General features: G+C 36.8%; 5 protein-coding genes across 7 annotated transcripts; 4 read left to right on the top strand and 1 right to left on the bottom strand.

Annotated features, from left to right (window-relative positions):
* The first annotated feature begins 926 nt into the window (after positions 1-926).
* On the top strand, positions 927-6,996 carry LOC110422707 (Calmodulin binding protein-like protein). Its single transcript, XM_021436721.2, has 7 exons — positions 927-1,396; positions 2,289-2,367; positions 3,889-3,941; positions 4,059-4,549; positions 5,040-5,200; positions 5,847-6,053; positions 6,154-6,996. Exons 1-7 carry the CDS (start codon positions 1,224-1,226, stop codon positions 6,757-6,759), a joined length of 1,770 nt encoding a protein of 589 aa, XP_021292396.1. The 5' UTR covers positions 927-1,223; the 3' UTR covers positions 6,760-6,996.
* Positions 6,997-7,145: 149 nt separating this feature from the next.
* On the top strand, positions 7,146-9,417 carry LOC110422708 (UDP-glycosyltransferase 74B1-like). Its single transcript, XM_021436722.2, has 2 exons — positions 7,146-7,997; positions 8,491-9,417. The coding sequence occupies exons 1-2, from the start codon at positions 7,146-7,148 to the stop codon at positions 9,223-9,225; spliced, it is 1,587 nt and encodes a 528-aa protein (XP_021292397.1). The 3' UTR covers positions 9,226-9,417.
* A 244-nt stretch (positions 9,418-9,661) lies between these two features.
* LOC110422709 (Putative thiol-disulfide oxidoreductase DCC) lies at positions 9,662-13,048 on the bottom strand. Of its 2 annotated transcripts, none has more exons than XM_021436724.2 (8): positions 12,845-13,048; positions 12,410-12,538; positions 12,189-12,296; positions 11,943-11,999; positions 11,305-11,370; positions 11,103-11,163; positions 10,750-10,796; positions 9,662-10,048 (listed from the first exon to the last, which is right to left on the bottom strand). In XM_021436724.2, the coding sequence occupies exons 1-8, from the start codon at positions 12,932-12,934 to the stop codon at positions 10,010-10,012; spliced, it is 597 nt and encodes a 198-aa protein (XP_021292399.1). In that variant the 5' UTR covers positions 12,935-13,048; the 3' UTR covers positions 9,662-10,009. The 2 variants fall into 2 exon arrangements, with proteins under 2 accessions (XP_021292399.1, XP_021292398.1); XM_021436723.2 differs by having other exon boundaries at positions 9,688-10,048; positions 12,410-12,567; positions 12,775-13,048.
* A 112-nt stretch (positions 13,049-13,160) lies between these two features.
* On the top strand, positions 13,161-15,433 carry LOC110422711 (succinate dehydrogenase subunit 7B, mitochondrial-like). 2 transcript variants are annotated; one of them, XM_021436725.2, is made up of 4 exons: positions 13,161-13,347; positions 13,466-13,537; positions 14,073-14,175; positions 15,153-15,433. In XM_021436725.2, exons 1-4 carry the CDS (start codon positions 13,291-13,293, stop codon positions 15,233-15,235), a joined length of 315 nt encoding a protein of 104 aa, XP_021292400.1. In that variant the 5' UTR covers positions 13,161-13,290; the 3' UTR covers positions 15,236-15,433. The 2 variants fall into 2 exon arrangements, with proteins under 2 accessions (XP_021292400.1, XP_021292401.1); XM_021436726.2 differs by having other exon boundaries at positions 13,170-13,347; positions 13,469-13,537.
* Positions 15,434-17,796: 2,363 nt separating this feature from the next.
* On the top strand, positions 17,797-26,126 carry LOC110422615 (LIM domain-containing protein WLIM1-like). Its single transcript, XM_021436609.2, has 5 exons — positions 17,797-18,167; positions 19,917-20,013; positions 20,114-20,154; positions 20,269-20,355; positions 25,491-26,126. Exons 1-5 carry the CDS (start codon positions 18,030-18,032, stop codon positions 25,695-25,697), a joined length of 570 nt encoding a protein of 189 aa, XP_021292284.1. The 5' UTR covers positions 17,797-18,029; the 3' UTR covers positions 25,698-26,126.
* The last annotated feature ends 700 nt before the right edge of the window (positions 26,127-26,826 follow it).

The raw sequence follows: 26,826 nt of genomic DNA, 5'->3' as shown, positions 1-26,826 counted from the left end.
TGCAATTAGAGCAATTAAAGGCTTGTTAAGTAGGTATTGGGAGGTTAGTATAAGTCATATATAGAAGGAAAGGAATAAATTGTCGATTTTATGATTAATTTAAAATTTGAGTTAAATTTTAATATTTTTTATATAATTATCCATCAAAAAAAATGTTTTATCTATTCTTGAATGATATGATGGAAGTCTGTACTCCATATTTCATTAATCAATAAATTTTATTTTTAAAATAAATTTTTTTAAAAGATTTTACAATTATTTGCATAACACCTCGTCATCATGATGTATAATATATTTTTCCAAAACATCTTGCTATCATTCATATGATACCTCGTCATCATGATGTATAATAATACATTGATTAGATGGATTGCACAATCTTCACTCTAACTTCATTATTAGTTAGGAAGGATGATAGTTTGTATGGACCAGAGCAAGTTATGTACACTTGTCATGCAAACAACACGTAATTACCTAAAGTTTATTGTATTAGTGAGTCCAGAAGGATGGTAAAGGAATTGAATATTAACAAAAGTTTATGTTTGATGTATTGTTAGTTTATAGTATTTACATACAATCACTTAATTACAAACATATAAATATTTTTTAATTTTAAATTTATTTATTAACGAAAAAACAGTATTTAATTTATTAATTAATATGAAAAAAGAAATCAAAATGGGTTCAGAAAAATAAGTGGGCCCCGGGATTCCCCGCCCAAACCAAAGCAAATCCAATCTACACTGAGAATGATTCATATAGAAGATTAGTCAAGTTACACGGTTAGATTAGATAGGAACAAACAAAGGAAAATAGCGCGTTGGCCCATGCGGGACCCACGTACTAGTCCTAAAACGCGCTTTGTCGGGCCCCACATGGGGACAAAAATCCCCTCTTACAGAAACACAACCACCTTTGCACGTTAAACTCAAGGGAAAGAGAGGAAAGAGAAAAAAAAGAAGGAAAGATGATGGATAATTTTCACGGCGAAGAAGCATCCCAGACACAGCCAAATTCAGAAAATGGATAGGAAAGTGAGATGGGAAAAAGGGTTTTAAGTGCTGGGGTGCTTTTGTTTTTTCTTTCTTTTCGGTCTTTTGGATTTCACTCATTGATTAGCATTTATTAATGAATGAATAGTATATATACTCTTGCTGGTTTCATTTTTTTATTCAAGTGCTGCATGTTGGGTTCTTTGGCTGTTGTTGTCTTGGTTTTTGTTAATGAACCTCATCGTTTCCCAACATCAAAATCGCTTAGCTTTTGGGGTGTTTTTGTTGTTGGAGTTCATAGTCATAATGTCGCAGAAGAGGCCCCAGGAAGATGGAAAGGTTCGACCATCAGAAGGGAATAGTCCTGATCAAGATAAACGTAGAAGGGTTCCTGCCTTGAGAAAGTACACAACTTTACTTTCTTAGCTGAAAGTTTTCCTTTTTCTTTGTTAATTGATGTTTATAAATCGAAACTAAATAAGTGAGTAAGAAATGAATTGGGTTTTGCTTCTTTGGTGAAATTTATTAGTGAATGTGGTCGGTTGTCCCTTATGATTTATAACAAAAGAAAAAAAAAAACGAATTTGCTTGTTACTGGTTGAATTCAAGGTCTTGGTTAATGTGCTTTGCATGTGTTTAATATGGTTGAAATCCTTAATTTGAAGTGAATAGATGGGTGGATACTTGAATTTGGTTTATTACTTGCTTGGTAAAGTTGTTGTTGTTGTTGAAATATGTCTTGGCAGTTTGTAATGTGATTAAAGTTCTTCTGCTAATGTTGAAACTAATTGAATGTGCGTTGCCCTTATGGACTTCATTTTGTTGCAATTTGTTGTTGTGGACTTCCAGGAGCATTTTTGTTCAATTTGGTTTTAGTTTTTGTCTTCAGAATGATAGGCTAGGATAGTAAAAGATGGTCTAAAGTTGTAATGTCACGTGTATATGCTTTATCAATAGTGTTGGGAAGCCAAGGTGGCAAGGTGATTTTGCTGTCTTACCATGGAGAGTTTAGTTGGCACTAGCTTTTGTTTTATAAAAAGAAATATTTGATATTTTAATTGAGGATGGTAGATATGAGAAATTGTATGCATGGTCATTTTCATGGTCAAAAATAGTGGTTGTGCTCTTGATGTTGGACATGGAGTGAGTTGGCTTAAATATATTTTCGTTGTGTATGTAGTTGAATCTCCTTATGCCTATCTATGTTTTGTGATGATTGTAATTATAATCCATGTAAACTTATGCATCATTTACGGTGTTTCTTTTGGTTGCTAATCTGTTTGTAAACTTTGCTAGTGTGGTTCATGAGGTGATGAAGATGCAATCAATTCAGCATTGGCTTGAGCCAGTTTTGGAGCCGTTGATTCGTAGGGTGGTATGTGCCCTCTTTTGATCATGTTACTTCAGCAATGCTTCTATCTTGTTTTGTTCTTTTTTCAACAAGAACAAGTTTAGAATTTATATTCACATTGTTGAGAGAGTGTTAATGAGCTTGGCTTTCTTCTCAGCACTTTTATCCATTCAAATCTTGTCATACTATTTCTTTTAACAATGAAGTTAGAGCTGTATGTTTATTTTACATCTTAGCATTTTATGAGCTCTTCGATGTTACACCAAAGGTTGTAAACACAGGGGAAGATGCCTCTCTCAAGAATTGAAATCATAAAATTACCATGTCCTGTTTTCTTTCCTTCATGGTGACATTTACTTTTAGCAATTAAGTTTAGCCTAGGTGCTCAGACGAGGGAGTGAGTGTCGGATATGGGTATGTGTCCAACATTGATGCAGGCATTCTTCTTTTTTTTTTTTTTTTGAAGTTCTTATATTTGAAGGGTCTAAACTTCATACCTATAGCCATAGGATATGTGTTGGACATTGGCACTTAAGGAAAAACAGTGAGTCACAGTAACATAGAGTGTAGCTCTAACTGTCTCCTACCACTTTATGGTCCTTGTGCCTGCTCTGGTGGTACTCTCAAATTCTCAATCAGATGATGGCAGTAGATAGTCCCTGTTAAGTTTTTCAGCTTCAGGGTGGCTTTATACGTTTATAGGCTTTAACAACTTTGAAAACTGATTGCAAGAACTTTAAGATTATTGCATATTGTCAATTGCTCTCTTTTATTCTTTTGAGATCCTAACATAAGTCCAGATTTCATCACTTAAATCAAGAATGTGATCTTTAATTTTTAAACTATGATAGATTGAAGATGAAATATCTTTGTTAAGATATCATTTGAAGTATATAATCAGTCATCTGACTTAATTGTAGCCATTAAGACTTGTTGGACCACGTGCTCCTTAACGAGTTACAGCAAAATAGGTTGTAACTTTGGAACATATTTCCTCTACTTAGCTGTCTTTTTCTTGCTTTATTTTGCATGAGTTTTCAGATAAGATACCAAGGATGATAAAACAAAACTGAAGGTGCAAACTAGAATTGTCATAGTAAACAGACATTTGGCCTGTTTAAAATGTTTGAACCCTGATGCTTGAAAGTTTGTCATACAAATGTGTCTTGTATGTTTTTCAGTGCAACAAATTCTTTTGGCATCTTCTGTTTGCCTTTTTATGCAGGTTTTTAATGAATAACTCTTTGGTGCACTGAATGTTATATCAATTCAATCATTTTTGCTTCAATGGCTGGACGTGCTATCAAATAGAGTTGTGCTTTCTTTTGTCCGAAGTTCTTGGTATTTCTTTGTAAATGCCCATGTTATGGTGTCTGGCATCTAGTGTCTTAGTTTGTGAGAAAAATGGAGCAAAAACACATATTCATATCTATTGGTGGCAGGCTCCCATATCTTTTAGCAGTTCTTGTTTCTGCACACTACTTTTTAACAAATAATTGAATGTGTTAGGAAATGGATATAAATCACTGGTCCTATGTTTTGTAGGTCAGAGAGGAAGTTGAGATGGCTCTTCGAAAGCATTTGAACAATATGAAAAGGTAAGAATTCTACTCAGAGAAGGATGAAAAAAGTATGAACTATAAATATTTTCTGCCCAGAAAACTATGTTAACTTCACTGTATACTAAACCACGTGTTTGTCTTGTTTGATTTTAGGAATGGTGGGAAAGAGGTAAACTCTACCGAATCAAGAAGTTTACAACTCCAATTCTTAAACAATCTCTCCCTTCCTGTGTTCACTGGAGCTCGAATCGAGGCAGAAGAATGTTCTGCCATAAAGGTGGCTATAGTTGATGCCCTTACTGGACAAATAGTTACCTCTGGCCCTGAGTCTTCTGCCAAAGTAGAAGTTGTAGTCCTTGAGGGAGATTTTGATGGTGATGAGGGGGACAATTGGACACTTGAAGAGTTTAAGAATAACATTGTAAGAGAGAGAGAAGGAAAGAAACCTCTTCTTACTGGAGATGCATTTCTAACTCTCACAGAGGGCATCGGCTTAGTGAGTGAGATTTCATTTACAGATAATTCAAGCTGGACAAGAAGCCGTCGTTTTAGACTTGGAGCGAGAGTTGTGGATGGCTCTGATGGAACTAGAGTAAGAGAAGCAAAGACAGAATCCTTCGTTGTCAGGGATCATCGTGGTGAATGTAAGTACATAATTATTTAACTATTTTTTATGAGTATGTGGCTAATTATTGTATGGCATACTTCTGCTTGGTTTAAGATCTAAAATGTTTTCAGGCTCAGAATTTGGATGCTTGTCACTTTGAGTAGTGATGGTTACTACAGGATTAAAAGCTTAAAATATAAATTTTGATGTTGCTGTAATTTTACATTTTATGCTTTTGTGACAAGTCCAAAAGAAATGATGTTACCAAGATATTGAACATATTCTATATATTGTTTTCTGTCTAATTTTCTCCACCTTTAATCTCATCTTGACTTGCAAAGAGCAAAATTGGCTTTTAAATTCCAAACACAGGAGAAATGAGGAAGTTGTTATTTGGAATTGTTGAAAGTTTAGATTGCCTCTTTGTTTTTTGGTTTTCTTTATAATTTGTATATGCATTGACTTGTGGGTTTTTATGAGAAATGGATTGATGATACTCCGTTTCAACTCTTGATTTCGGGTTGCAGTGTACAAGAAGCATCATCCTCCATCTCTGTCTGATGAAGTATGGAGATTAGAGAAAATTGGAAAAGATGGGGCTTTCCATAAGCGCTTGAGTCGAGAAAATATTAACACTGTAAAGGATTTCTTGACCATGCTCTTTGTAGACCCTCCAAGGCTCCGACATGTGAGACTCTACTGCTCTATCTCTTACTTTGTACACTGCTTAGAATTTTTAATGAAGGTTCCAGTTTCTTTACCATCTTCTTTGTTCAAATGCCCTCTTTTATTGGCGATAGAACATCAGAAAATTAAAAAGAAGACAACTGATTCAACTGCTTAATTGCCCCCAATGTGTTAGAAGGCTCTCTTTGTTGTTACAAGCTTCAAAATACTCCGGTGTTTAATCAATTTTAAGCCAGTCTGTAAATTTAAGCATCTTTGGGTATCTTTCGAAAAGGATTCGTATTAGCAATGTTATAGGTTTATATCACAAAGAATTCATGTCTGAACAAGGTCCTTAGTTGGACATATACAACATAATCTTGAGTGCCATTTAACCTTCCAGCTTTGCATTTTACTGTCTAGGACCCTATGTCTGCATTCATCTTTAATTTTTACTACACTGACCCCAGGATATTTTTTCATCAGCAATAAGGATGTAATTTGGAAGATTAAAATGTAACCTAGCATTGGTGAGATCCATGCTTTGTCTAAGTCTCACCAGGTTTCATGTGGACTTTTCATCAACAACCACTTTAACTGCTTCAAGTTAGGATTTATGATGTTAGATGTTAATATCAAGCAAAATTTGTCTCTTGGGATGTGTGCAGATCCTTGGCACCGGTATGTCTGCTAAGATGTGGGAAGTCACTGTGGAGCATGCTCGGACATGCGTGCTTGATAAGAGGATGTACTTGTACTGCCCTCCTGGTTCTCAACAGAAATCTGGTGTGGCCTTCAACATTGTGGGACAAGTGACAGGACTACTTTCAGAATGCCAGTATGTTACAATTGATAAGCTGTCAGAAACTGAGAAGGCACACTTCCTTTGTCTCATCTGATTTCTTTGTTTCTTTTTATTTCTTTGTTTCTTTACTTTTGTCATTAATGGCTTCTAATTATCTGCTTTGCCATCAGATTGAAGCTCAAAACTTGGTAATTTCTGCATTTGAGCACTGGGAAGAAGTTATCTCTTTTGATGATGAAGCCTCTCTCATTGGTGAATCTTCAAATTTAGCTAATATTCCTTACACAAGCTCAGCCAAGACACAGATTTCTAATGGTAGCAAGTTTTTATCTTCTCAAAAGATGGGTGGATTTGATTATGCTCAACCAAGTGCTTCGTCACCAGATATCATTTCAACCATCTATTCAGTTGGGGGTATGAGTGGCTTGGACGACTATGCTCTGCATGGTATCGAAAACATGGGTCTTAGATATGACCAAACTTTGAGTTATCCAGGCCAAGTCACTAATTCCCTGATCTGTGACACAGATATTACTCAGACTTTCTGTGATGAGGATCATCTTCGATTTTTTGATAGTGATCTTCAGACCCCGGGCCTTGGTTTGGAATCTCAAGCTGATCTACAAACTGCCGTTGATGGATTCCTTTTGCAACGTACTGTTGCTGTTCAAGCACAGAGGAGATGGACAAAGGTTTTCAGTGTGCTGAAATGGTTCTCTATAAAAAGAAGAGTTAAGGAAAAATTTCGAGGTGTGAGATATAGCAATGGACTGTAATATTTTTTTTTTTACAGGTACAGTTGCAAAGAGTAGTGCTAGCCTAGTACTGCCCTGTTAAATTTTGTATGCAGTTGTAGATTTCAACAATTTGGAAGTATCCCTAGGTGTAGATACAGCTGCTAGTTTATAAATCCTTGTTCTTGTTGGATATCAGAAAATGTACCCCTTTGTATCATATTAACTGTAAATGTATAGCTGCACTTCACAGAGTTAGGCAGATTTTTTGGTGTAAAATTATAGTTGCTTCAGGAGAGTGAAGTGAAATCCGCCATGCATGGAGAGAAATGATATGCATTTGTTTGATTAAAGGGAACCTGCATTCCTATCTATCCTATATGACTTTCGATCACCAGCAGCAGTTTTCAATGGTAGGCTTGGACTAAATGTTGATAAAATTACTTGGCTTATGCTATTACCCGAAGTCAGGTTCATTTCTTGACCACCAAATCCAAATGTCTAAAGAGGAACCAATTTTCCACAACGAGCTGCCATTTTCCACCGTGACTCTCTTTAAAAAGGCCTTATCAAGCATAGCCTTCAAATTTAGCATTCCTTCTATCGTTTTGACTAAGCAAAGCAAAATCTGGGGAAGAAAGAAAATGCAAAACCAGAGAGTCCATGTCTTGGTGGTCACATACCCTGCCCAAGGCCACTTGAATCCCCTCATCCAGTTTGCTAAACGTTTAGCCTCCAAAAAAGTCAAGGCCACAGTAGCAGCCACTCACTACACCATCAACTCCATCCATCCAAACAGTTTTGCCATCGAACCAATCTCTGATGGCTTCGATGAAGGAGGCTTCAAGCAAGCTCCAAGTGTAGAAGCCTACTTGGAGTCCTTCAAAACAGTGGGATCAAGAACTTTGGCAGAGCTGATAGTGAAGTTCAACAACTCAGGGGAACCAGTTAGCTGCGTTGTCTATGATTCATTGCTGTCTTGGGCTTGTGATGTAGCTAAAGAGTTTGGCATCCATGCAGCTATAATGTTGACAAACTCAGCTTCCGTGTGCTCTTTGTATTGGCAATTCAATCAAGGGCGCTTGGCTTTGCCTTTGGACCAAGAAACTTTAGCAGCATCGGTGCCTGGCCTGCCTTCTCTGAGCTTTTCCGACTTGCCAAGTTTTCTTGCTCACCCTACAAGTCACTCTGCTTATTTAGCACTGATCATGGACAAAATCAGAACTCTGGGTAAAAATGATTGGGTCTTCTGTAACTCCTTTGAAGAACTGGAAAGTGAGGTAACTACCCAGATTATCCCTTTTGTTCACAGCCTTTATAGCTAAACGGAACATATTCACTCTAGAAGTAATCAGGCTATAAACAGAGACTACCAGGTGATGATTATCTGAACAAACCGTTCTGACGAGCGATAACTAAGGGAAATAGAAAAAATGATAAAGCTCTAATCTCTAAACCTCAGACATCATGAATTTGTGAGTAACTATTCATGGATTTTCATCAAAATGTCAGGAAATACTATAAATACATGATAGAGTCTGCTTTTAGAAACTTAGATGCCTTCTGCAGATAAGATTCCAATCAGTTTCCATGATGACCAAGCCAGGTTTAGGAGTTTGTTAGTTGTCACATCAAAGTCAAACATTTTGATTCATTTAACCCAGAATGATCCATTTAATTACTATTTCCACAACCACTTGATTTTCGGTTACAAGAATTTTAAGATCATCAAGTTTTTCTCATTTTTGTTCATTGCTTTGCTCTGTGAAAAAGCTAGTCAAGGCTCTGAAGGAACTTTGGCCTGTGATAACGATTGGCCCCTTGGTGCCTTCATTCTACTTAGATCATCAAATTGAAGGAGATACAAGTTACGGGGCTAGCCTGTGGAAGCAAAACAATGACCAGTGCCTGCGATGGCTAGACTCAAAGCCATTGAGATCAGTGGTATATGTATCATTTGGAAGCATGGCAAGCATCTCAACCAGACAATTTGAAGAAATAGCATGGGGCTTAAAAGCAAGCAATATGCCCTTCCTGTGGGTTACAAAGGAGTTTGAAGACAAGCTGCTGCTTGAGTCCATCGACTCAATTGGAGAAAGAGGGCTATTCGTTACATGGTGCAACCAGCTAGATGTGCTGGCTCACCAAGCCGTCGGCTGCTTCGTAACACATTGCGGATGGAACTCAACGTTGGAGGGTTTGAGCCTAGGCGTGCCAATGGTGTGTGTGCCACAGTGGAGTGACCAGCCAACGAATGCTAAGTTTGTAGAAGATGTGTGGATGGTAGGAGTGAGAGCTAAAAAGGATGAAGAAGGGTTTGTGAGGAGGGAAGAACTAGGGAAGTGTTTAAGGGAAGTCATGGATGGAGAAAAAACTCGGGAGATTAAGAGTAGTGCATCAAAGTGGAGGGAGCATGCTAAGACAGCCGTTAGTGTAGGTGGCAGCTCAGATAGGAATATAGATGAGTTCATCCGAAAGCTGCTGACGGGTAAGGAGAAGAAAGCATGAAAGTATCATTTCCATTAATCTATTTTGTTAGGAATAACGTCATTATCAAAATTGGTTGAAGGACAACTTCAACTTACCACTGTCATATAATTGTTATGAAGTTAAGGGAAAAGAGTGCTGAAATATTTTGGATAGCTTCCATTCAAAATGGTTTGATGGATCCTGAGGGATATTTCAACAGCTAGAGCATGAGACACTAATTGTATTTGCATCTTATATGAAACTCATTAATGTAGGTGAAGATTAAACAATTCAAACAAGTAAATATTAACTCAACAGACAGCAAGTCATCTAGAAAGAAGAGATTAGTTTCAATAGCTGTGTACTGTCCTTGCCTTGGACATGGTAATCTAGATCAAGTTCATGAAGCATAAGTCCAACGTAGCAAGAGTAAATCTGCAGGTACTCAGGGAATCAGAAAAGTCCCATCATTTTGGAAAGTAGTATTGTCTAGGCATAAGCCTTAAGGTTTCACAGACCTGAAACTCACTACCAAATACCAGTGGAAATTTGCAGCAATATAGAGTTATTGAATATTGCAATTACATGAACAATATACAGAAGTTTAAACTTTTACATGTGTACTCACTGTGACCATCGCACAAAGGACAACCTCATCTGTTCTTCTTTACAATGATCTTTAATAGAGATAACAATAATGTGCTTTCTGATGTGTAAGAAGTTAAGGGTGTGAGCTCATATAAGGACAAAGTTTAGTAGAAAATGAGGAAAGAGTCACATAAGATAAGACCTTCCATCAGCAATCAGCAATTACTAGGAAACTTCACATCTTGCAAGTGGTGTTGTCATTGCATTCGTCAGCCTGCGAAAAAGGAATAAAAGGCCAATCAAACGGTTAAACGTCAGTGCGAAACATGTTACATACATGATACAATCAGATAATAAAATTCAAACAAGAATCTCTTCTCTCCTCTTAATGTATCTTTTGATTGGTTTGTCCATTTCTTGGTCTTAGAATGGTTAAAGTTTAATTAAAATTTGCGACCTCTCAGAATGGATTGGGAGTTGGAGTTTGATACTTCATTTGACTGGGATTTTTTGAAAATATACAGCAGAATAACGACAAGGAGTTCCTGAAGCCTAAAAATATTAAAGGTTATCCACAGCGTAGCCTGACATTCCTGCCACAGGTATCATCAGCAGCAATAGTGGTTTCACGCTGTGTGGTGGTCAAAGAATGTGCATATATAGGTTTAGCCTTAAAGAAGCCCACTGTTAGATGACCGTGGCATTTTTACTTTCCAAAGGGAGAATATAAGGTCGGAATGCCTAAAAATCTAAAAAGAGTTTATATTGGAAGGCATAACATTCATCAATTCGTATATCTCAATGACATCAGTTTGTCGATATCATGTAAACAAACATACAACAGAAAACTGACTTAACTTTCGTTTTTGATTAGGTGGATGCATGTATGCTACTCAGCTTATCTATTTTGCTTTCAACATTATGAAACCTTTGACACAAGAATAAAAGAAGTTAGAGAGATCCCTGTATGCATACCTTGTTCTTTCTTCGTACCTCCAAGATCTCGTCTAAGGGTGGTCGGCCTGAAACAGGAACAGGAACCCCTTACATATGAGATCCCTGTGAACCTCACAAGCCAGCATTTGATACATTTGACACGAAAATAAAAAAAGCTAGAGAGATATAAGGTGCATTAATCCAATCTCAATGCATTCAATTTAACAGGCAATTGATTGACATGTAGGTTAGGATGATGGTGCAACTCTGTGACCAAGACGTAATATCTTGTTCACTTGAAGCCAAAACCAAGCTGAATTTCAGTTTTCCTTTTCAGTCTGAATGAAACTCAGAAATTACCATACAGAATTCCCAGTTCAGCATATTTTTACCTGTAATTTGAAGACGATATTTAGCCCAAACACCATAGATGGCATCAGCTATTGTTGCAATCTGAAGATGAGACATCATATACTATTAGCCACATGACGTACACACCAAAAAGAAATATCTGTTCTTTATCCTGAAACTACAAGTTCAATGACAGTTGCAAATCAATAGGACTACAGGTGATATAAGAAAGCATAAGCTTACAGGCTCATATTTGGTAATAGCATAAACCCATCCAAGACCAACTTGCTCATACAATTTTCTAAATGCCTGCAAGTCATCAATAGCAGAAATAAAATTTAGATTGTATCCTTCTGTCAACCACCATGCTCCCAAATCCAAAAGCAGAAAGCAGCTGTAACATTACAAGGATAAAAAGTCCAAAAATAAAAGAAGGAAATAAGAGGGAGAAGCCACCAGCTACAATTAAGGATATCTTAACACTATACTCTGCTCAGCTTGTGCTTAACTATAATAACATCTAATTTAGTAATTCAATTAAACCCTCTACTCCAAAGAACAATCCCTCATAAACTTGTATGCTACTTGAACATATTACAACCTGTTTCTACATCCTAAACAGCATTTAGGACTCAAATATCGAAACAAGGCAACTGGTCAGATTAACATCAAAACCCCTTTAATTGATTTTTCTTCTTCTTTGTCTTCATTACTTTTAATCCTTTAGTTTCATTTAAATTACATTCTAAACAAGGTACAACACTAGTGGACATTCTTCTCACCACCACATTCAGCAGATTTGGCAAATACTCACGGTACAATGTTAGAATAACAAATATGGAAAAGTTTGCAATCCAGGATTAGAGTATTGTAAGCCATACCTCAACATCCGTGACCACAGTTCCATCTGAGAGAATGGCATGAATTCTTCCCATGACCTAGACAACAAACAGAAATTTTTCAATTTTTGTACTGGCATACCAATCATTCCCTGTAACTCACACATTAGATGTCAAGCATATTTGAGATTGATTCCAAAGGTGTTTAGTAACCTTGAAAATAAAAAATGCCTACAAAATAACTAACTTCTCATTATCGATTAACAAACATCTACGTCTTGAACATACTGTTTTGTAGTCCAAATTTTTATTCTCTTCAGGAGAATAATCATCAGAACTTATGTCAACAAACTTGATAGTGCCATACTGCTTATTCCTCTCCCTTAGCATGTCGACCTGACAACATGATAAACGGAGAACACAGTGAAAAAACTAATGAAAACACCTAACATATATCATAAGCAAGAAATTATTGATCAAATTCGTATAGTAATCATTTCAGAGAATACCTCACGCATGCAGAGCGGACAATCTCCGTCATAGAGCATTTTAATCTTCCAATTTTGAGGTGATTGTTGTTCATCATCATCATCATCATCTTTTGCTTTCTGGGAAGATACGGTATCTGCGGTTGCTTCCTGTATTGACCGAATCTGATACTTAAATACTGCAAAGAAAATGTGCAAAAGTGATAACAAATCATTCAAATGACTTGAAAACTAACATGCACATACAGAAGAAAAACATGAAAAGGGAATGAAACCACAAAAAAAGAACATGAAATAGTGACCCTGCAAATATAACATGCTACACCAAACTAGAATAGATGAAACAAGCATGAATGAGGAGAAGTGCAAAGGTGAACAAGGCTTACCAGTTTTGTAGTTTGGATAAGATGCGAATCGTTGAAGAGGATGTGAAGGGGAATGATGATGAAATCTTACTCTGAAATTTTGAGGAAGTGAAAGGAGAAAAGGGGTCGTTCGTTGTCTTGCAATGCAGGCACCGGCAACAGCTGCTCCTCTCAACGCCATAATTTGCTATTAGGTGGTATTGGGTTGTCTGAACATCAGTTCGTTCCTTCTTCGTCAACCTTAAAAAAGCCAACTGTTTTAGTTGTACACGTGGCAACCGCGTATTCACCAACATTGAAACACGTGGCCAGAACCCAACATGCCAACGCCAGAACCACCACAAGCCAACAAGTCAAAATAAGAGGGAAAATATCGTAATATGGAAGTTTTAGGGGGTAAAAATGCAAAAACGTGGAATGAAATTATTTTAAGGGGAGGAAGGTTAAGTTTAAGCCTAATTGTCGTGCTACTTCGTCCGATATATCCGAGCAGCTACTCTTTTTGTTCTTCAATCTGATCTGTGAAATATCAAAGAAATGGCCTTTTTCCTTCAAAAAAGTAGCCTTGCTAATCATTTCCGATCTTCTTATCAGGTTTGAATATTCATACATTTTGTTTATGCATAATAATTTCATTCTGATCTTTTTGGGCTCTTTGCTTGATTTGTTAATAGCTCTATCTAACTCTTCGAAATTCGTTTACTGAGTAAAGCAGAAGACAGAGGGTTCCCTGGCTGCTCCAACTCGAGCACTTCACGTGGAACCGGGGGCTCGTGAAAGAGCTGTGAGTCTCCCCTTTTATGTATTTTTCCCGGTTCAATTTTCTTCATAAAAATCTGACCTTTTTGTTTCTTTTTGGTTTTACTCATTTAATTTTGTATTGATTGGACAAAAAAGGTTGCATTTCTAGCATCTGGGTCAGCTCAAATTGGTCTTAATTTTTAAGCGAGGTTTTTGGACTTAATAGGTTGAATTTTATCCTTTTTGAATTGAGCCCATAGTAATAGATGAAATGAATAGTAGAAAGATTCTTCTTTTAAAAGATTCATGGAGTTCGTTTGTTTCAACTCTCCTTGTCCCGGGTTTTCAATTTTTTTATGATGTTTTTATGTGTAGCCCCTGAGACATTACATTGGCGAGAGAAATTGATTTGTAATTCTTGATAAATATTTAGAATAATCTACTCCTTTAGATAGTTTCCTTTATTTCTTCCAGCATGGTGAGGGTGTATCAGAGGTGACTAGTGATATTTTATATCCTTAGATGTTATACTCTTTTGCTATACTTGACACTATGTTGATAACGAATATGCCCTGCAGCTCTTGGCAGAGGATCCTTCTCTAAAGCGATTTAAATCTTATAAGAAGAGTGTGTGGCGACTGAAGAGAATCGCGGATGTTCTTACAGTTGTTGTTGTAGCAGGTAACGCTAGTGTTTGCTATAAGTTGAATGAATTGGTTCATGAGTATCATTCTGCGTTTATAACTCCATAAGAAGATGGGTTTGGTTCTCTATGATCCTGTTTGAGATGCTTTCTAGATATGCTCCAAGTATGTCTCTAATATTTGCAATGGTTTGCATTGCTTTTGGATAAATTCGGACATTACACTTTATTGTGTTACTCACTGGAAATCTTCTTTCTTTGTTGTTTCAGTTTTCCCTTTTCCCTTCTCTCTTGAGAGGAAAAAATGCTTGAAATAAAAAAAAAATCTACAAAATCATTGAAAAGCTTAACTTTGAAAGTATACAACCTATGCGGTGATGTGTCTTCACCTTGTCAATAGCTAGATATCAAGAATTCTTTGTGTTAATACACTTGGGATGGTCAGCACTGTTCTGAAAGGACATTCAGCTTCACCAATGCTGGTAGCTGCTCGCTCTTCCTCCTCCTCCCCCTCCCCTTTCTTTAATGGGGAATGTCAGAAAGCATGTTGAATCAATCTTATTTAATTTGATTTATCAGATAGCTTTGCAATATGTAGAGCTCATTGTACTGGCCCTGCATAAGATCAGAAGGAAATATGATGATTGCTAAATTACAGAGATTTGGGGGCTTGATACGACTTTATGAATGAGTTATGTGTCATTGTGTATAATATGATGAATATATTCAACTTCATTTTTTGGCATTTTATCATTGAACATTGATACTTGAGTTCTGCTCTTACCTTTTGTTTATATATTCTTTCTTTTTTTTTTCAATTAACTCCCACCCACCCGGCTACCAAAATAAAAAAGGAAGAACATTATGCTCCTAAACTGGCTGCTTTGTCCTTCTATGTCTGCAATGTGTGAGAAAATAAAAACGAAACTGATGGATTGCTGCTTAAGTAAGCCTAACATACAAGCATGTCTTGAATAAACTTCTTGTATGATGGTATTATGTTTGTTTGTTTCAGGTTGTTGCTATGAAATTTATGTCAAGGCAGTAATGCGAGAAGAAGCTCGGAACCAGGCAAAGGCTGCCGGTGGAAGTGAATGAGGCTGTGCATGTTTTTGCTTCTGTGCCAAAAGGAAAAAGTGCATGTCTTAGTGGTTGATTTGTTAGTTTGGCAGCAATCTTAATCCCTTAATGATTGTGCCTCATTGATAAATAAGCAAAACAAAATGTGCTGTTGTGACATTCTTGAATGTAAGATTCACTAAGCTAATTTCAATCAGGTTATCATCTTTCATAAAATCTTTCAAATGCAATTTTTTATATCGGTTCCGATAATTGTAGAAAATTGCCTTACTTTAGGGGTTCTGGGTATGCACTTTGACATAAAGGAAACAACCTCAACTGTACTGCTGGGTGCTAGTTGGAGAGGTCAAACCCCGAAATCTGATTGCATTCTACGTTAGCTAATGCTTTATCGTGCTTATTTTTGATATATTACTGGAACTGGGTCTTAGGCAAGATGTAAGTCTGTAGATGTTTTCATGTGCATTCATGTGACTTAAAATGCTGGAGCAAGAATGCAGGTATACCTGTCACACTTTCACATATTAGTCACAGCATGTTGATTGTATAGGATCATGATCTGTCGAAGATAAGAGAACTGAAGCAAGTATTTGTTACTTTTTTGTTTCCTTGTAAGATTGAATGCGTGTCACTGTCAGACAACATCAAGAAGATATAAAAAAAAAAAAACTACCCAAAAAGAAGCAGGTTTTATCAATTTAAATTCTGGTAATTATATTTGAGCTATAACATGGTGTTTGGTAGGTTGCTACTTGCTTTCACTTATCAGAGATGGCTTGAAATTGAATGATTCATCATGCAAGAATAGACTTAAAGTGGCTGATTTCTCATAACTGGAGTTGTTCAATAGAGTTGCTTAAATATTACATGTACAATGTCATCATTTGGATTTTGCTTAGACATGGAAACCCAGATATCAATCTTATTGGATTGCATGGACTTGCACTTATCATTGCTGAATCTCCTTTAGTTTTGCCATCAGAAAAACATTTCACAAGCTGGTAGCATGGTACTACCTTAAGCAATCTTCAAAGTTATTGTGCTTCAATGGTTTAGTCATTTTTTATCATTTTTCAATAGAGTTGCCAGACTGTGAAAGAAATTCAAAATAAGCAAAAAAAAAAAAAAAAGGTAGGGCAACATTGGCAGCATTTTTCCCTCACTCCCACATGAGAATAAATTAAGAAAATAGAAAATGGTTAGGTACAGCTGCATTTGTGTTTCTTTTTGGCATGGTGTAAAGAAAAAAAATGGGAGAGATGCCTATCAACAAGGACTTTTCAAAGGGCAACGTGAAACCTGGAAAGCAGACAATGAATCTCTTCAACTTTAGTTGTGGCCTCCAAAAAGAGAGAAAAGGAAATAGATTGGGCATTTGGGTGCCCACAGAAAGTGAGAAGGGAGGATTTCTATTTCAAAGCTGGAGTTCATAAATCAATGGAAGATGGGACTGAAAATGTCATTTAGACTAGAGAAAAAGGCTTTCTTTTAAGCTTTTTGATTGTTTCTCTGAGTTTCCAATTTCAGAAATGAGAATATTAATGAAGTAGAGGGAATGTGTCATTATCAATACCCAGCTAAATCTTCTAAAATTAACAGCAAACAATTTGCTTTGGTTTTCACCCATTTTTCTAACATTGAGGCAGCAGGAAGAAATGATCAAATTCAATCAATTCCTAATTGAGAAACAAAGCATTCACAGGTGTAGATGCACCAAGCTGCTAAAACCAAATCAAATAAAATTGATTGCTAACCTTGTTTTGGTCCAGAAAATGATAGTCAAGATTAGACAAATTAATTGGTTGATTCTATCATTAAACTGGTTGAAACTTATATTTCATTTATGAATTTAAACTTCTTTAATTAAAGGAAATACTCAAATCTAAAATCCCAAAATTTTCTTCAAATAAAAAAACCCATCAAGTTCACCAACTTCTGGTCCAATTGGGTGGTGATGATATCACAAGGGAACAAGTTAAATTGGGGAGGAAAGGAAAAGGAAAAGGACAGAAAAAGGATAAAAAAAAAATGCAGAAGAAAATGAAGTGCCTTTTTATTATTATTATTATTATTAAATTAAAAAAATAATTGGGTTTGAGTTGTTGGATAGTGCATGCACTCTTATCTGTCAGCTTCATGTAATATAATGACAAAAAACTGTTTTGGCAAATGGAATCATCCTTCACGTTATGACCCACCTGACACACCCCCTCAAATCTTAACAAACCTCCCGCCTATTTACTGATCTGAGGCAAGTAGTCTTACCCTTCATTCAATCCCCGTTTTCTCACTTGCTCCATCACCACGTCCATTACACGTCCTTTACCTGAGGATAATTCTCCAACCACGCGCTCTTCCAGAGAGTGGTACAAAGATTTCCAAAGAGCGAAAGAACCGCGCTTATGTCCGAATCTGGAACCGGGATTTAACTGGTTTGGTCTGTAGAAGGTAGAAATAAATTCAGTGATTCCCTGTTTGCAACAAACATGCGACACCTGTTCGAAATGAGGACATTACTGTAAGTTCACTGACGAAAAATGACTATTTTAGCGTCAAAATGTGGACGGCTAGCGCTTGCTATTGCCCATTGCTCCAAAAGTCTACGCCAAGACCAACTTCAATTATCTGTGAGCTGTAATCGCAGACACAAGAGAAATTGAAAAAAAAGTGAGACAGAGAGAGTACTTGTCTGGAAACCAAAAAAAAAAAAAAACAGTCTTCTTCTCCTCCTTGCTCTTATCTGCAGAGTTAACATCAACCCAAGTTACTCACTTTTGCAGTGTGAATTTTGATTGGTTTAATTTGAAAGGAGATGGCAACCTTCTCAGGGACTACTCAGAAGTGTAAGGCATGTGAGAAAACTGTTTACTTGGTTGATCAGCTCACTACTGACAACAAAGTTTATCACAAAGCTTGCTTCAGGTGCCACCATTGCAAGGGTACCCTTAAGGTAATTCCTTTCTTTCTTTCTTTCTTTTTTATGCGTAGCAAAGCTTGTTAAGTTGAGTTTTGTCAATAATTTTGGTGATGCTTCTTCCCCTTATGTTACTTTGAATTTGATCATGTCTTTGTGTCTAGTTTTGCTCGATTTTGGATTTTTAAAATCTGAGGTTTTGGATGTTGAGAAGTTTATGACTAGGATTACTTCTTTGTAGTTGCTCATATGGTTCAACTTTCTATTCAATCCTTTGTGTCCTTGCTGACTGATAATATGGAAAGACAGCTTTCTTAATGAATCTCGAGCTATGAACATTGATCCAAGTTCTTCTTGGCGTCAAAAGAGTTTTTCTTAGTTTCTTTAGTTTTGTGCCTAGCTAGTCAAAGCTGCTTGCAAACTTGTGAATTGGTGTTTTGAGATCTGAGCAGTTTTGCATAGAGTTGAGGATAGGTATCATGTTGCTTCATTGGTCTAACCAGTAGGTTTTTGGTTTTTTTCTGATATTCCAATAACTTGTCTAATGAAAACGCTTATCAGTTAGAAGCAAACTGAAATTATATACGATTTGCTATACATTAGTTCCCTTGAGCCATTTGGAGTTTGTAAGAGAAATGAATACAACGAAATAAAGGCAGAAGATGCTGAGTAATCATAAACATATTATGGTCAAGCCCCAAGAATCACGTTGTCACCTGTTTTAGTAGTTTCTTCAGGAATGTTCCGGAGTCTTAGAATTCTGCACTTGATATCAGCAGATATGGCAGGAAAAACAGTTTCTTCAGTTTTCTTCTCCTTAGAAAATTGAGATTTTCTATAGTTGGTATATAAGCCGAGGAAGGTAATTTCAATAGCATTGCAGGAAACATTCTTCCTTTTAGTTTGAGGAAAATCCAAGCCATGAGATTGAGCTTTTTGAAAGAGCAGTCCTTTATTTTATTTGGTGTAAGGGAGTAAGTGGAGAAGTGGAAAGAAAAAATGAAAAATTACATTCTTGGTGGAATCATAAAGTCTAATGAATTAATTGTTCTAAGAACATTGTAAGTATGAGTAGAAAATGGAAGTAGTTAACACTTATCAGGCCATAAACAAAGTAGAGGCACCAGCCAGCATTAATGAAGGTCTATTGGATTTGATGGAGATAAGCATTTTTTTTTCTTTGGGCCTCAAACAAACAATGGACAGATTTGGAATCTCAAGCCTTTTCCTGTATTCAAGTATAGAATCAAATTTGTGAAAATATTGGATACTTAAAATGTTGGTAAAGATGCATGCCTTTTTTGCAGGATTGCTGACTAACCCCAACGGCAATGAAAAGGTTTCCCATTCTGCAAAATGGGTTTCCTTGATTAGGGGCTTTAATTTCTCTATTCAAGACTCCTATCTGCTTGGATATTGAAGCTTAACTTGTGGCCTTAGTATCTCTGAATTGGATGGCGACAGTTTATCAGAAAAAAAAACTAGTCAAGATTGTGTGATCTGAAAAAGAAAATGAGCAAAGTTTATTAATGCTTCAATGTTTGTGTTATAATTTTTGTTGTCTGTCTTGTGCAGAGGCCTGTTTTATGCCTTCAGAGCACTCATTTAGAAATATACTATTACTAGTATAAACAAATAGGTTCATTGGGGATTGTCAAGTCTTTGCTAGGTGTTGCAGCATTTAAAATAAAGAAGAGATATTGCTCGTATTCTTTAGTTGTATGCCTTTGCTCTTGTGTTACATAAGCTGTTTGCTCATCATTTTTCCTTTTCGCAAATTTGCAGCTAAGTACTTATAGCTCCTTTGAGGGTGTCTTGTATTGCAAGCCTCACTTTGATCAATTGTTTAAGATGACTGGCAGCTTGGATAAAAGTTTTGAAGGTGCTTACTTTCTTATGCTTTGCTTTTATGTTTATTTACTTTCTCATTATCTCCGCTTCAAGCCCAGCTGACAGTTTATTGTTTACGTTATCTCTGTCAGGAACTCCAAAAACTGTCAGGGTAGACCGATCAGCAGATCAGGTACCCACCCCACCGTTTTGTATTGTAAAACTCATTTCCTAGTCATACAAATTATGTTTAGCTCTTAAAGTCTTGCTACCATACTTGTTGGTTATTCTGAGTGGAACTCTGCAGGTATCCAACAGTAGAGTTTCAAGTCTCTTTGCTGGAACTCAAGAAAAATGTGTCGCTTGCAAGAAAACTGTTTACCCAATTGAAAAGGTAATTATAGCAAACTTCATATCGTTATTTGCATGACTTGCAGGAAAAACCAACCATTTCTTCTCATCATGTTTAAGACATACAAAAGCGCAATCTTGTTTGATTGTCAGGAATGAATTTCGAAACCATTTTAAGAGATTAATCTGACAACAGAGAGCATGTTGTTCACAAGATTACTTCATTTGTTTGATATGAAATGCTGGGGAGGCATCATCTCAATATCTCATTGGGAAACTCAGAAATTTCAGAAAGAAAAATGAAGATAATGCAAAGGCTTCAATGAATAAAGAACAGAAGAAAAATATCTGGAAGAGAAAAAGCTCATTTTTCATTAAGTAACAGAGCAACATATACAATGGAGGATAACCAAATTTACCAGCACCAGCTGTACACACCCAGCTGAGCTGATATCCTACATTTTAGGAGCATAGAGATCTGTGATAGATATCCTGCCACCTAACAGGCAGTAGACACCAAGCATAACAGCATATTTTGAAGGAGGAAAGGAAAGGAAAGGAAAGGAAAGTAAAATCCCTACCAATTGGGAAAAACAGTAAATTTCAACAGTAAAGGAAATATAACTCTGTGTAAATAAACTTGAGACCCAAACGACAGCAGAACAACATCAAACGACAACATAAGTCTTCAATGCAAAACGACGCCTTACTGACTCTCTGCCTTAATGGAGTACCAAGATCTCACCATCTCTAATTGTTTCTCGGATGAAAGGAAACTTTACCTTGATATGCTTAGTTCTGCCATGATGAACAGGATTCTTGGCAATGGAGATTGCAGATTTATTATCAATCATTCAAGGAGTGCCTACTTCCTGCTTGAATCCCAAATCTCCAAGAATTTTCCTAATCCGGATTGCCTGATTGGCAACAGCTACAGTTGAAATGTATTCAGCTTCAGTAGAGGATTGGGCTACCACCTCTTGTTTCTTGGAGTTTCAGGAGAAAGTAGCACTTCCAAATGATAAGAAATAACTAGCTATACTCTTGGCATCATCTAAGTTTTCAGCCTAGTCACTGTCACAGTAACCAACCAAGTCATCACTCCTCTTTTCAAGCAAAAGACCATAATTCACAGTTCCTTTTAAGTATCTTAGAGCCCTTTTTGCAGCAGTATAATGATCCTAGGAAGGTTTCTGCCTAAATCTAGAAAGTAAACTTGTTGGATACATCAGATCAGGTCTGGAAGCTGTTAAGTACAATAATCTTCCAATGATACTTTTGTAACTTGAACCTGCAGCTTCTGGGCCCCATCCTCTTTACACAATTTACAATTTGAGGCAATTGGAGTTTCAACAGCTTTACAATTGTCCATTTGAAATTTCTTCAATAGCTCAAATGCATATTTGCTTTGATGAATACAAATATAATCTGAGTTTTGAACAAATTGTAATCCAAAAAATAGTGCATCTCTCCCAAATCCGTCATTCAAACTCTTTCATTAACTGGATCTTAAAATCAATTAAGAAACTAACATCTGAACCAGTAATCAATAAATCATCAACATACAGGGAGATGATTATCTTAATAGAATCTGGATGACTACATACATACAGTGTAGGCTCATTTTGACTCCTTTGAAAACCTTCAGTAACGAAAAATGACTCAATTCTGTCATACCAGGCCTTTGAAGCCTGTTATAATCCAAACAAAGCTTTCACCAATTTACAAACTTTACCTTCAGTCCTTGGTTAGATGAACCCTTTAGGTTGATGAACATGAATGTCTTCAATAAGATAGCCATTCAAAAAAGCAGATTTCACATCAAGATGCTAGATCTTCCTACCTTCTCGAGCAGCTAAAGTAGTTAACTGCCTTATAGTATCATGTCTTGCTACTAGAGCAAAAGTCTCCCAGTAATCCACACCATAAATTTGAGAATATCCTTTCACTACAAGCCTTGCTTTGAACTTGTTCACTGTTCCATCAGCATTAAGCTTTGTCTTGTAGATCCACTTTGTCCCAATTACATGCTGATCAATTGGTTTGTCCGCCAATAACCAAGTACTATTCTTCTCAGTCATCAGCATCTCATTTTTCATAGCTTGCACCCGCCTATTGTCTTTGCAGCTTCTGCATAATTAGTAGGTTCACATACTGCAACATTACACCTAGCATAGATATCTTGTAAGGACCTTGTATCTCTCATTGCCAGTCTTTCATCTTTTAAGTCCTCTTTTGAATCATCTTCATTTTGAGCGTCATCAAGACTGGCATTGTATTTGTCAGCACTCACAACACTAGACTTTTCCCAGTCCCACTTTGAGCTTTCATCAAACTGTGTCCCTACTTACAAAAATCGTTTTTGTCTCCACATTATATAACTTGTGACCCTTAGTAATTTCACTGCATCCAATGTGAATGGCTACAATACTCTTCTCATTTAGTTTAGTTCTTCTTCCATCCGGAACCTTTGCGTAGCATATGCTACCAAAAATCTTCAAATAATTAATTGATGGTTTGTAACCAAACCAACTCTCATAAGGAGTCTTACCTGACACAGCCCTTGTAGGGGTTAAATTTAACAGGTAGTTAGCTGTGTTAACAGCTGCTGCCCAAAATGTCTTTGGCAACTTTTTCTTAAATCGAAGACACCTAGCTATCTCCATAAGTGTCCTATTTTTCCTCTCGAATACCCCATTCTGTTGAGAGCTGTAGGTAGCAGTTAACTGATGAGTAATACCAAGCTGAACCAGATAATCTTCAAACTCAGCAACCATAAATTCGTTTCCATTATCAGTTTTTAAGGGTTTTTATAGAAGTGCATGCTTGATCCTCAACCAACTTTCTGAGCTTTACAAAATTCTTAAAAGCATCAGACTTGGATTTCAAGAAAAACATCCAACAAAATCTTGTAACATCATCAATAAACAGCAAGTAATAGCTGCTACCCCCAAATGATTCACTCTTCATAGGTCCTCCCAGGTCAAAATGAATGAGCTGCAACTTGTCAGTAGCCTTCCACCTCCTCTCTTTTGGAAATGAAGTCTTGCTTTGCTTGCCAAACTAACAAGTTCCACATAACTGTTCAGGCTTTGTTATCTTTGGTAAACCTTCAACCAGCTAATGAGAAGCCATACTCTGCAAAGAGTTATAATTAACATGGCCTAACCTTCTATGCCACAGTTTTGATTCATCAACAGCATTGAAATAAGCTTTATGCTCAGCATGCTTCCAGTCTATTGGTAAGCATTTGTCTCTCATTTCAATAGTTAAAACTTCCTCTCCCTTAGGATCAAATACAGTGCAGAGAGAGCATAATGACTCTCAGTAAGTTGTCCAACACTGAGTAGATGTTGGCTAGCCTCAGAAACAAAAAAGACATTGGAGATGTACTTGTTACCTGACTGAGTTTCAACCATGACAGTCCCTATACCAAGTATCTTCAAAAATGCTCGATTACCAATCTCTACTCTAGACCTATAACTCCTGTCTAGTGTAGCAAACTGACTCTCATCACTAGTTAAGTGATTTGAGCAAGCACTTTCAATCGACCATAAATTCTTCTTGACAGATTCACCTACTTCTTGAGTGATGAGTAAGACTTCATCAGATTCCTCAATTTGCTCACCTACTGTAGGCTTCTCATTAGACTTGGAACCTTTGTTTTTACACACCTTGTCAATATGACCTAGTTGGTTACAGGCTCTACATTTTACATGGGTTCTGTACCAACAAAATTTTGCAGAATGTGTGGTTTTCTTAGAGTGAGGGCAAGGCTGAAACTTTTGCTTCTGTTTATTACATTTTCCATCTACTATTTTCTTATCCTTCTCTTTCCTTTCACCTTCAGTCTTCCTTGTGTTGTTACCAATAACTTTAAGATTCCTAGTTTGAGCAACCAAAGCACTATCGACCACAGTTTTCTGCCTAAATGCTCTTCTCTGTTTCAGGCCCTCCAGAGCATTCACCAGCTCCTTCAAAGTCAGGTGTCCAATATCCTTGGAATCCTCTAATGAAGAAACCTAGGACTCATATTTCTCTGGAAGGCTCATTAGCGTCCTATGCACTAACCTTTCCTCTGTCATGACCTTTCCTAACAATCTCAATTGATTCACTAAGGCCATCATTTTTCCAGAAAATTCCCCCATGGTTTCATCATCTTCCATCCTTAACATCTCAAACTGTCTAAACAAATTTAAGGATTAAATCTGTCTAGTCTTATCACTAACAAAAAATTCATCCTTCAAGTGATCCCACACCTCCCTGGGACTTTCTAGATGCATAATCCTAGAGAAAATTTCATCAGAAACAGAAGATTGTATACAAGATAGAGCCTTGTACCTTTTTGTTTTGTCTTCTTCAATCTGTCGAATCTGAGCAAGAATGGGGTTGCCATGCCGTTGAACTGGGTCCTTTCCGATCTCCACTACCTCCCAGATACAGTATGCTTTGAGGTAAGATTTCATTTTCATGGACCAGATGGTATAATTTTCACCAGTAAAGACTGGTGGAGCTGATGTGTTGAACTTGGCTATAGCCATGAAAGAAAAAAACCACACAGAAGAATGAACAGGAAGCTAGATGAAGATGATAAAATGAAAAACAGACCCTTACCCATTATAAGGCTCTGATACCATGTTGGAAACTCAAAATTTCAGAAAGAAAAATGAAGATAAACAAAGGTTTCAATGAATAAAGAATAGAAGAAAAATATCTGGAAGAGAAAAGCTCATTTTTCAGCAAGTAGCACACCATTTCTCAACAGAGCCATTCTTCTGCATAATTGACTTGATGAATTGCATTTTCTGTTTTCTTTGTTATCAAGAACAAAAAATGTTATTAACATTTCGATATGCTATCACCGTTGCCTCCTAAAGCATAATCACAAGATTTAATTTGTTGATTTTTTGTTCCTTTTGATTGTGATGAAGTCGCTTCAACAATAACATATTAAAAAACTTATAGGCAGAAAAACGCTAGACTATTGACATCTATCCTTGAGTTGTCAGAAAATAATAGAAATGGAATTCCTTTAAAAGGAGCAAAGAGTGATGCTCAGATTAAAAATGTAGAACTGTGAATGGATAGCCTCTAAACATAATCTCTGCCATGCATCTTGTAGTATTTGATGGCTCAACTTTGCTGGTTGTGCTTACTCCGATATTCCTCTATCCTCAGGTGGCAGTTGATGGCAACTCCTATCATAAGGCTTGTTTCAGGTGCACCCATGGGGGCTGTGTAATCAGCCCATCGAACTACGTGGCCCATGAACAACGTCTATACTGTAGGCATCACCACAACCAACTCTTCAAACAGAAGGGAAACTTCAGCCAACTTGACAAGCATGAGGAAGTCAAGGGAGTGACTGAGAACACTGTGGCCTAGGTATCCTGTTTCTAAGAAAGAGCCACATTTCTACTTTTGAAGCAAAGCTGTTGTTGCATTTACTTTCTACATAGTATATACCATATTATATATATATATATATATATATATATATTATCTGTCACCGGGGAGAAATATTTAGCAGAAGAGTTTGAGTTTGTTGCTAAATTTTTGTGTGTGAGCTTTGAATTGATAGCAAGTTGATGTTCAGTCCTTTTCAATAAACTATGTTGATATAACCCAAGAAAATATCCTGTTAGATCTTTTGATTAGAAGCTTGATGTGTTTTGAGCTTTTCTTTATTTCGAGAACCATGGTGCTTTTCTTTTCTAGCAATGCTGCTGTAATATATACCATCAAAGATGGTAGAGTCATGTAAAACTTCAGTAATCGCCTTGGCTGGAAATTGGACAAGCATGGTTCCAATCATTGATGCTTTTCACGAGCTGAGAAGTTTGTTTTATAGATTTGCTTTCTAGCAATTCCCAAACGAAGCATGAGCTGGTTTTCTGATATCAGAACCCTGACTTGGATTAAAAATGCTTTTCGTAACGTAAACACCCATGGTTATCCTCCATTGTAGTCTTCCTCAGCTTACTTACGTAACGAACTTGCACCAAATCCTCTCATAAAAAGAGACTGAACAAAAACTCATGATCAGATATAACAGGCCAGAGGCCTAACACCAATAACCAATCCTGACGTTTTCCAGCAACTTCGGCTTGTAAGCCGTAAATCATAAGTCCAGTATCATGCAGACATGCACCATTATTTTAAGCCCAAATTTGAGAAACACCTTTGGCCGTTTTTCCTTCCCTGTTCAACCAACTCTCCTACCAATGTCAATCCAATCTACTGAATCTAGTACAGCCTCGATTGCTGAGTACGGAGTACCTCACAAAACTCTTTCAACGGAAAAAATTCCAGTGCCCTATGGGTCAGAACTAAGTGTAGTGAATTGCATACTTTTCCCCGAATATGCTTATTGTTTCATCCAAATGACTCTCGAGGTATTAGTGTGATCCTAGATATTGTCCATATATTCCCAAGTTTAAAGACCTCTGATCTCTGTGATTTGTCAACTCCAATTTATCTAAGCATGATAGTGTTTGCATAGTGTTAGCAGTTT

This window comes from Theobroma umbraticum, unplaced genomic scaffold, assembly GCF_002168275.2.
Source record: "Theobroma umbraticum cultivar Fairchild unplaced genomic scaffold, ASM216827v3 scaffold_146.0, whole genome shotgun sequence".
In the NCBI taxonomy this organism is placed as follows: domain Eukaryota; kingdom Viridiplantae; phylum Streptophyta; class Magnoliopsida; order Malvales; family Malvaceae; genus Theobroma; species Theobroma umbraticum.
The sequence above is the reverse complement of the archived record's forward strand: the minus strand, read 5'-3'. Positions and strand labels throughout refer to the sequence as shown.